This window comes from Chrysemys picta, chromosome 19, assembly GCF_011386835.1.
Source record: "Chrysemys picta bellii isolate R12L10 chromosome 19, ASM1138683v2, whole genome shotgun sequence".
NCBI classification, from domain to species: Eukaryota; Metazoa; Chordata; order Testudines; family Emydidae; genus Chrysemys; species Chrysemys picta.
This window is the reverse complement of record NC_088809.1, coordinates 22,048,314-22,058,790: the sequence shown is the minus strand read 5'-3', so window position 1 is coordinate 22,058,790 and position 10,477 is coordinate 22,048,314. Positions and strand designations below refer to the sequence as shown.

The following is a 10,477-nucleotide window of genomic DNA, read 5'->3' as shown; positions in this document are numbered from 1 at the left end:
AGACTGGGTGCTTAGATTTTATTTCTTTTGGTAACTAACTCTGACTTTTTGCCTATCACTTAATATCACTTAAAATCTACCTTTTATAGTCAATCACCTGGATCCATCATCTTCAGCTGTCGTAAAGACTGCGCCGATCACAACACATCCGCCATTCTTCTCGCATTCTTGCCTTTCCTCTCCATGTTCTTATAGTCGATACATTTGTTTAATTGTTGATCTTTACCAGTGAGTTTGTATGAAGTGTGGGGCAAATCTGCTCAGGTTTGCAAAGGCTGGTGTCTGTCCACTTTCCATTGCTGAAGTGGGGAACCAATTAATAAATGTGCATGGCCCATCTTGAGCAGTGCAAGACAGTATATTCCTGGGTACAGTGCTCGGAGCTGGGGGGATTTGGCTGGTGCCTTTCTCTGTGTGATTCATGAGTGGCTCTGGGAGCATTCATGCAATCTGGCTGGGTGTGGGGCTCCACATGCTGTTGTGCTGAGTGATCACAGCGCCTGGAGGCGCTTGCTGCCAGGGCCGGCTCCAGGGTTTTTGCCGCCCCAAGCGGTGGGGAAAATTTTTTTTAAAAAAAAGCCTTGATGGCGATTGGCGGCAGCTCCACTGCGCTGCTTTCTTCTTCGGCGGCAATTCGGCGGCAGGTCCTTCCCTCCGAGAGGGACAGGGACCCTCCGCCGAATTGCCACCGAAGAGCCTGACGTGCCGTCCCTTCCCCTTGGCCTCCCCAAGCACGGCCCTGGCTGCTGCTGGTCACTAGCAAGGCATTGTGAGAGACAGCCCAGGCTGGAGACAGTTAAGGGGGCGCAGCGACCCCACAGGCTGCACCCTGGGGGGATCCCGTCACAACAAGGCCTGGGGCGGAGCTGTAGGGGCCTGTCTCCCATGACAAACGGCCATCAGCCAAGCTGCAGCAGGGAGCTCCGGCTGAGCCTGGAGGGTGTCAGGGATGGGCATGGCAGTGTGCCGTGCGCAGAGTTCAGGGCCCGTTACCCCACAGCACTAGGGTAATACGTCAGACCTGAGGGAGGAGCATTCGACGAGGGTGCATGAGGGGTGTTAGCGAGTGCAGGGGAGGAGCAGAAGGAGGACATGGAGGCCAGGAACAACCCCTGAGAGTGGGGACTCCGAGCGTGCACTGCCAGCCTCACAAGGCTGGGGGATTTGCTAAGAGATCTGCTCTAGTTCAGGACAGGGCTCTGGCCTGGGTCATGCAGGAGGTTGGACTAGATGATCCCTTCTAGCCTTGGGATCCACGAATCCCTGAAACCTAGTGGAGAAAAGCAGAACAAACCCCACGGCCAGGCGCTGAAGCCAGGCAAATTCCAATCAGAAACTGCGTCGTCACCCCTGGGAAAGGCAGGGTCTCCAGGGCCTGGTGTGTGCAGTGCAGGGCGGGAGGCATTTCAGGAAGATACGTCGGCTAAATGCAAGTTATTGCGCTCACTCTGGGGGTAGCTGTGGGCGACGTGCTCTGCAGGAGGCCAGGCTAGCTACTGGAATGGTCCCTTCTGGCCCTAAACGCTAGGAAGCTCTGAATCCGCCTCACAAGCCAATGACAAGGACAGAGCCTCTGATGCCAGCCAACGCCCTTGCCCTGGCAGGTCCAGGTGCTGCTCTGTGTGAGTTGGATAGGTGCAGAGAGCCGCACTGGGACACAAACTAGCGTAGTCACCGCATGTTCCCAGCTAGAGAATCTGTTAGTCCCACATGAACCAGCTACACACGACGGTCCACAGCTGCTAGGACAAGGCTGTCTAAGGACTCCGTTTCCCTTGTCTCAGGCCCAGTGTGGGTGGACCTGTGCAGCTGGCCAAAGGTCCCCTCCGCCCAGTCTCAGCGTTCCTAGCCAAAGGCGGCCACTGCATTCAGCCACGCTCCACTGATGCTCGGGAGCCAAAGAAGAGGGCCCCCTCGGACACACATTTGTGTCCTGCATAGCCAGGTTCTGTGCGCTGGGGAGGCAGGCAGAGGAATCGGAAGGTCACCTGGACAAAGCCAGGACAGCTCCCGCCGGGAGATGCTCAGCGTCGTGTGAGGTGGAGAGACAGGACGGGAAATGAGCAGTGCTGATAGGTTCCACCACCAGCCTGCCAAGAGAAATCAGACATCCGAGGTTCCTTCCTCCGAGAGACGCAGTGCTGGGCGTTCACACGCTGAGCCTGTAACAGGCAACAAGTGAGGCTGGTGCTGTGGTGGTGGAGCCATGTTTGGGTATTAGAGAAATATTAGAGCACGGGAGCCTGTCATTCCAGTGCCCACGTCCAGCACAGAGGAGTCCCATTTCTGCAGCATCTGATCCAGCTGTGAAAGCCCCCCATGCAAGGATTGTGAGGCAGCTGTGACTGTTACCCCCCAAGCAGAGCAGGCTAGTCCCTGAGGTTGCCTTGAGTTAGTTCAAACTCCAAAGCGGGGGGCTGTAATATGTTTCCCTGCAGTATAGTATTCAGCCATTCCTGACCGCTTGTGATCCCTGGTAAACAAGGGAGACAGTGCTGGAACTCAAGCTGTGTTTGCGTCTATGGTTTGTAGCCATTTTCTTTAGTAAATGTTTTCTGTTTAAGACAATGTCAGTCTGGAATCATGCGGCTAGTCTTCCCAGAAGGAAATACGCCGTTGTCTTCAGCAAGCAGCTGAGAGCTGGGGTCCAGCCTCTCTATATGCCATAGATGCTGGAAAACAGAAAGAAACACAGAGAAGAGCAGCCTTCATGCTTGAGGGTCTGGAGAAATTCAACGAGTGAAAGATAACGAGCTAAATACCAATGAGTGGCCGGCAAGTGACAGGTACCTGGAAGGTCAACACTCTGTGCAGGAGAATGGATCATTTTTTGGGGGGGGCTCCAAGGTCACATAACTAGGAATTATGGGGTGAAGTGGAATATCCTGGAAATGTCCCGATTAGCAGATCCATATGACAGGGCATGCGGGGCTAAAGCGCAGGCTCGGGAGTCAGGGGGAGCCTGAGTTCTATTCCTGGCTCTATCACTAAACTGCTGTGAGGCCTTGGCAAGTCATTGCCCCTCTCCGTGCCTCAGTTTCCCTTTCCACCCTGTCTGGTCTATGTAGACTGTGAGGTCCTTGGGGCAGGGGCCGTCTCTCGCGCTGTACATGTCAAGCACCCAGCACGTGTCCCAGATCTCAGCTGGGCCCTCCAGGAGCTGCTGTAATAACCACCCCGGGGGCTCTGGAGCGATCCTGGTCGGCAGGGGCAGGGCATTTCATCGCTGCCATTCAGCACTGTGCTAAGTGCTGTAGCCTTTCCCGCCAGAGCCCCCCGCGGCCGGGGGGGGGGCGTCCCGCCCCCAGCAGGACGTTGCTGCAGGCGATGAAAGGGAGTGAGGAGGGGGCTCGCTGGCTGCATCTCCAAGGCTGCTCCCGGCGCTGGGGGTGGGAGTCGCACTCTGACGGCAGAAGCCCAGGCAGTGGCGCTGAGCCCCGCACCCAGCTCTGGGCAGGAGGAGTGGGGAGGTCAGTGTGCAGAGGGTCCCGGAGGAGGCCAGGTAACTCCCCAACCCCCAGCTCCTTGTATCAGAACCACAGCAGTGTTCACCCTCAGCTGGCTCACTGCAGGGGGCCACTGGCTGTCAGGTGAGGGGTAGAGCCCAGCCTTCCCTACCCTGCAGGGCTGGTGCCCAGGCCAGGCAGGGGGCGGGTTCTGGGGCCGGTGCCCAGACTGGGTGGCCGGTGGGTTCTGGGGCCGGTGCCCAGGCCGGGCGGCGGGCGGGTTCTGGGGCCGGTGCCCAGGCCGGGCAGCGGGTGGGTTCTGGGGCCGGTGCCCAGGCCGGGCAGCGGGTGGGTTCTGGGGCCGGTGCCCAGGCCGGGCAGCGGGTGGGTTCTGGTGTTGGTGCCCAGGCCGGGCGGCGGGCGGGTTCTGAGGCCGGTGCCCAGGGCGGGCAGGGGGCAGGTTCTGGGGCCGGTGCCCAGGCCGGGTTGCGGGTGGGTTCTGGTGTTGGTGCCCAGGCCGGGCTGCGGGTGGGTTCTGGGGCCGGTGCCCAGGCCGGGTTGCGGGTGGGTTCTGGTGTTGGTGCCCAGGCCGGGCTGCGGGTGGGTTCTGGGGCCGGTGCCCAGGCCGGGCGGTGGGTGGGTTCTGGGGCCGGTGCCCAGGGCGGGCAGGGGGTGGGTTCTGGGGCCGGTGCCCGGGCCGGGCAGCGGGTGGGTTCTGGGGCCGGTGCCCGGGCCGGGCGGCGGGTGGGTTCTGGGGCCGGTGCCCAGGCCGGGCGGCGGGTGGGTTCTGGTGTTGGTGCCCAGGCCGGGCGGCGGGCGGGTTCTGAGGCCGGTGCCCAGGGCGGGCAGGGGGCGGGTTCTGGGGCCGGTGCCCAGGCCGGGTTGCGGGTGGGTTCTGGTGTTGGTGCCCAGGCCGGGCTGCGGGTGGGTTCTGGGGCCGGTGCCCGGGCCGGGCGGCGGGTGGGTTCTGGGGCCGGTGCCCAGGGCGGGCAGGGGGTGGGTTCTGGGGCTGGTGCCCGGGCCGGGCGGCGGGTGGGTTCTGGGGCCGGTGCCCAGGCCGGGCGGCGGGTGGGTTCTGGGGCCGGTGCCCGGGCCGGGCAGCGGGTGGGTTCTGGGGCCGGTGCCCGGGCCGGGCGGCGGGTGGGTTCTGGGGCCGGTGCCCGGGCCGGGCGGCGGGTGGGTTCTGGTGTTGGTGCCCAGGCCGGGCGGCGGGCGGGTTCTGAGGCCGGTGCCCAGGGCGGGCAGGGGGCGGGTTCTGGGGCCGGTGCCCAGGCCGGGTTGCGGGTGGGTTCTGGTGTTGGTGCCCAGGCCGGGCTGCGGGTGGGTTCTGGGGCCGGTGCCCAGGCCGGGCGGCGGGTGGGTTCTGGGGCCGGTGCCCAGGGCGGGCAGGGGGTGGGTTCTGGGGCCGGTGTCCGGGCCGGGCAGCGGGTGGGTTCTGGGGCCGGTGCCCGGGCCGGGCAGCGGGTGGGTTCTGGGGCCGGTGCCCAGGGCGGGCAGGGGGTGGGTTCTGGGGCCGGTGCCCGGGCCGGGCGGCGGGTGGGTTCTGGGGCCGGTGCCCAGGCCGGGTTGCGGGTGGGTTCTGGTGTTGGTGCCCGGGCCGGGCTGCGGGTGGGTTCTGGGGCCGGTGCCCAGGGCGGGCAGGCGGTGGGTTCTGGGGCCGGTGCCCGGGCCGGGCGGCGGGTGGGTTCTGGGGCCGGTGCCCAGGCCGGGCGGCGGGTGGGTTCTGGGGCTGGTGCCCAGGGCGGGCAGGGGGTGGGTTCTGGGGCCGGTGCCCAGGCCGGGCTGCGGGTGGGTTCTGGGGCCGGTGCCCGGGCCGGACGGCGGGTGGGTTCTGGGGCCGGTGCCCGGGCCGGGCTGCGGGTGGGTTCTGGGGCCGGTGCCCGGGCCGGGCGGCGGGTGGGTTCTGCAATAGGAGCAATGTCCTGGTTTAACGACCTTCCTACAGAAAACATCTGCTGTGCTCATGAATGGCCCGTCTGTGCTCTCCCCACAAGTGTGCGCCCGTCCCCTCCCCCCACCAGCCCCCGTGCGGCTCCTGCTGGCCCTGCAGCGGCAGCAGCTCCTGGCTGCGGGAGGAACCCCTGGCGCTCACCAGTGGGGCGTGGGGCTCTCTGGCCAGCTGCTGGGTGAGGGCAGAACTGGCAGCAGACGGCACCCGCTTAGCCAAGCGCTGGGCCCGGATTGCAGCCCCGGCCCAGCTCTCACCGGAGATCTGCTCTGAGTGCCAGAGCGATCCACGCCCCTCGGGCTCCATCCCCAGCCCTGCCCCCAGCTGGGTCCTGCAGTCCGGCTCTGCCCCCACCGGGGCTGCTGCCTGCTGAGCTCCTCCTTGCCCGCCTCCCACGGCTGTGCCCTCTGCCATGCCCAGTGGCTGGTGCCCCCGGTGCTCACGCAGCTGGCATGCCCAGGGGATCCGGCTACAGCATGAGCCGGTTGCCTCGAGGTCAGGAACAGACCCCCCTCCCCACCCAAATAGCAGTGTTAGGTGTTAGCCACAGCTGGGGAGGGGAGGGGGGGCGGGAGCTTGCAGCTCGTGGGCTCAGTGCATTGGGGCCCCACTCCTGCCTGTCTCCCCCAGCCTCCCCCCTCCAGTGGGGCCCAGGGCTCCAAACGCTCCCCACCTAGCCCACTCCTCCTCCCCAGGCAGCCGTCTCCCCCGCCGAGAGGCCCAGAGGCAGCAGCATGTGAAGGCCACGGCCAAGGTAATTCCTCCAGCTGGCGTCAGCCTCCCAGCCCTGCTGCACCGCCCCCACCCAGCGTCCCGTCCCCATCCCCAGGCAAGGCCGTGCGGCACAGCCACCAGCCTGGGGGGAGGCGGGGGGGGGCGCTCGCCGAGCTCCGTGCGCTGCCCTGGGTACAGCTGGCACCCGATCGTGCTGGCCCAGGAGCCACACGTCCGTCATGCCGTGACGCTCCGTCACCCCGGGCATGCGGCTCAGCGACGCTGGAGGAGGGGACGTGGCCGGGCTGGTGGCAGGTTGTGGCTTTGCATTTACAACATGGAGCATTGCGGCCCGGGAGGGGGCAGTTTGGATTGTGGCAGGGGTGCCAGGGTCCCTGAGGCCGGCTGGGCCAGTGGTTGGCGCACTGGCCTGGGCCCGAGGAGACCCAGCTCCACCAAGGGGCGGAGATGCCCTGCAGCTCAGGCTCCCCACAGCGTGTGGGGAAGGGAGCTAGCAGGCAGCACAGCCCAGGAGGGCAACACAGAGAAAATGGGCGGGGCCAAGCCCCGTCCCCTCCAGGATATTTGGGCACCTAACTCCCATTGACCTGGGTCGCTAGGCGCCCTGGCGCCGGAGTCTCAGCTGTGACCCATCTCCTGGCATTAGGTGCCCAGGCCGGGGCTGCTGCATGGGGACCCGAAACCCAGAGCTTCTCGTGTGCGAGCCCCTGGTGAGGGCAGCCCTGGGTTCAGAGCAGGGGCTCGAACCTGGCTGGCTGGTGCCACGGTGCTGCCGCTCTGGGGGTCACACTGGGCTGAAGCCCCCTGGGGAGGGCTGTCTCCCTGGGAAGCTCTCAGCCGGCTCCTGCCCGCCAGGCTGCGCGGTGTTTGCTGGGGGCTCGCTGGCTTTGCAGAGGTTCGCAGGCCCAGGGTGAAGAACTGCAGCCAACCCCCGGGAGGCTCCCAGCGAGGCCAGCACCCAGCGGCAGGCAGGGAGCCGGGGCCGGGACGCCTCCTCCGCTGGGGCTGGGTCACGTCCCTCGCCTCCTCTGGCTGGGGACGCCTGAGAGGCCAGGTGGAAAACACGGAGGGGGGCCAAGGAGTTCTCTGGCTAGCGCTTGTCACTGGCAAGTGGCATTGCCTCCGGCTGGTGCCTGGTCCTCCGGGGGCTGGGTCTAGCCCAGGGCCTGCTCTTCCTGGGGGCTCAGCAGCGAGAGGGGCACTCCCCACCCCGCCCTGCTGCTCAGGGGAGGGGAGGGGAGGCAGGGCCCCCCAGCATGCTGCCAGCCTGGCCCTGCTCAGGTGGGGCTCAGCGGGAGGCGGCCCAGGCTGGCTCCCTGGATGGGATTCCCAGCAGCTGTTGTGCTCGGCTGTTTGTTTGGGGAAGATGAAAGCGGCAGCTCCGACCCCTGGGCAGCGAGAGTCAATATTGGCTCTGGGGAAAGAATCCAAAGTTCAGACCCCGGGAAGGTCGTCCAGAGAGCGTGGCTCGGGGGCTGCTCTGGGGGACATGGGGGGCAGGTCACCCAGAGGCCAGGGTTTGTGCTGGGCCAGAGAGAAGGTCACCCCAGAGGACAGTGCTGTGGGGCGGGGGCATTGATGGCATCCGCCCGAAGCCATATTTATAACTCATTAATAGGCAGCTTGGCTGCTCCAATGGGATTCCGGCCATGGCTGTTTTGGGCAATGCCTCTAGGACCGGGTTCCCTGCCCCCCAGCCCCTGCACTGCGCTTGCCCCTCTGGCTCTGCCGCCTTTTTAGGAGATTTCAGCACCGCGCTGGGCCCGTGACGCCTCCGCCCCTCACGGCTGCCTCCCAAAGGCGCCAGGCTGGGCCCACATGGAAACGTGCCCAGGACAGCACGGAGCCAGGGACGGGGACAGGGCAGAGCTGGGGACGGGGACACAGGCACGGGGATTGGGATGTAGGGATGAGAGGGGCATGGGGATGGTGCAGGGCTGGATATGGAGCTGGGGACACGGGGACCGGGCAGAGCTGGGGACGCAGGGACGGGGAGAGGGACGTAGGGACGAGGCGGAGCTGGGGACACGGGGACCGGGCAGAGCTGGGGAGGCAGGGACGGGGAGAGGGACGTAGGGACGAGGCGGAGCTGGGGACACGGGGACCGGGCAGAGCTGGGGAGGCAGGGACGGGGGTAGGGACGAGGCGGAGCTGGGGACACGGGGACCGTGGGATGCAGGCGGGAGATGATGAGGGGGACAGGCCGCAGGAGGAGATGGGGTGTGGGACGCGGGCGGGGAATGATGTGGGGGGAACGGGCCGTGGGAGGAAATGGGTTGTGGGACACGGGCGGGGGATGATGGGGGGGAACGGGCTGCAGGAGGAGATGGGGTGTGGGACGCGGACGGGGGTGATAGGCCGCAGGAGATGGGGTGTGGGACGCGGGCGGGGAATGATGTGGGGGGACAGGCCGCGGGAGGAGATGGGGTGTGGGACGCGGACGGGGGATGATGAGGGGGGAACGGGCCGTGGGAGGAAATGGGTTGTGGGACACGGGCGTGGGATGATGGGGGGGAACGGGCTGCAGGAGGAGATGGGGTGTGGGACACGGACGGGGGTGATAGGCCGCAGGAGATGGGGTGTGGGATGCGGGCGGGGAATGATGTGGGGGGACAGGCCGCGGGAGGAGATGGGGTGTGGGACGCGGGCGGGGAATGATGTGGGGGGACAGGCCGCGGGAGGAGATGGGGTGTGGGACGCGGGCGGGAATGATGTGGGGGGACAGGCCGCGGGAGGAGATGGGGTGTGGGACACGGGCGTGGGATGATGGGGGGGAACGGGCTGCAGGAGGAGATGGGGTGTGGGACACGGACGGGGGTGATAGGCCGCAGGAGATGGGGTGTGGGACGCGGGCGGGGAATGATGAGGGGGGAACGGGCCGTGGGAGGAAATGGGTTGTGGGACACGGGCGGGGGATGATGGGGGGGGAACGGGCTGCAGGAGGAGATGGGGTGTGGGGTGCGGGCGGGGGGCAATGGGGGGGACAAGCCGCAGGAGGAGATGGGGTGTGGGGTGCGGGCGGGGGGCAATGGGGGGGGGAACGGGCCGCGGGAGGAGATGGAGTGTGGGACGCGGGTGGGGAATGATGGGGGGGGGAACGGGCCGCGGGAAGAGATGGAGTGTGGGACGTGGGCGGGGGTGATGGGGGGGAACGGGCCGCGGGAGGAGATGGGGTGTGGGACGCGGGTGGAGGAGATGGGGGAGAATGGGCCATGGGAGGAGATGGGGTGTGGGACGTGGGTGGGGGTGATGGGGGGGACAGGCCGCAGGAGAAGATGGGGTGTGGGACATGGGTGGGGGTGATGAGGAGGACAGGCCGCAGGAGGAGATGGGGTGTGGGACACGGGCGGGGGATGATGAGAGGGGGGAACGGGCCGCGGGAGGAGATGGAGTGTGGGACGTGGGCGGGGGTGATGGGGGGAACGGGCTGCAGGAGGAGATGAGGTGTGGGACACGGGCCGGGGATGATGGGGAGGGGAACGGGGCACGGGAGGAGATGGGGTGTGGGACGCGGGCGGGGGTGATGGGGGGGAACGGGCCACGGGAGGAGATGGGGTGTGGGACGCGGGCGGGGGTGATGGGGGGGGGAACGGGCCGCGGGAGGAGATGGGGTGTGGGACGCGGGCGGGGGTGATGGGGGGGGAACGGGCCGCGGGAGGAGATGGGGTGTGGGACGCGGGCGGGGGTGATGGCGGGGGGGAACGGGCCGCGGGAGGAGATGGGGTGTGGGACGCGGGCGGGGGTGATGGGGGGGAACGGGCTGCGGGAGGAGTTGGGGTGTGGGACGCGGGCGGGGGTGATGGGGGGGAACGGGCCGCGGGAGGAGATGGGGTGTGGGACGCGGGCGGGGGTGATGGGGGGGAACGGGCCGCGGGAGGAGATGGGGTGTGGGACGCGGGCGGGGGTGATGGGGGGGAACGGGCCGCGGGAGGAGATGGGGTGTGGGACGCGGGCAGGGGTGATGGGGGGAACGGGCCGCGGGAGGAGATGGGGTGTGGGACGCGGGCGCGGGATGATGAGGGGAGAACAGGCCGCGGGAGGAGATGGGGTGTGGGGTGCGGGCGGGGGGCAATGGGGGGGGGAACGGGCCGCGGGAGGAGATGGAGTGTGGGACGCGGGTGGGGAATGATGGGGGGGGGAACGGGCCGCGGGAAGAGATGGAGTGTGGGACGTGGGCGGGGGTGATGGGGGGGAACGGGCCGCGGGAGGAGATGGGGTGTGGGACGCGGGTGGAGGAGATGGGGGAGAATGGGCCATGGGAGGAGATGGGGTGTGGGACGTGGGTGGGGGTGATGGGGGGGACAGGCCGCAGGAGAAGATGGGGTGTGGGACATGGGTGGGGGTGATG

General features: G+C 67.2%; 1 protein-coding gene across 1 annotated transcript; it reads right to left on the bottom strand.

Annotated features, from left to right (window-relative positions):
• Nucleotides 1-3,614: 3,614 nt before the first annotated feature.
• Nucleotides 3,615-5,411, bottom strand: LOC135976642 (mucin-1-like). Its single transcript, XM_065573510.1, has one exon. The coding sequence runs from the start codon at nt 5,409-5,411 to the stop codon at nt 3,615-3,617; it is 1,797 nt and encodes a 598-aa protein (XP_065429582.1).
• Between the last annotated feature and the right edge of the window lie 5,066 nt (nt 5,412-10,477).

Bases quoted from the DNA above. Each gene is read 5' to 3' on its own strand.
- LOC135976642 (XM_065573510.1), bottom strand. From the start codon at position 5,411: ATGAGCACAGCAGATGTTTTCTGTAGGAAGGTCGTTAAACCAGGACAT.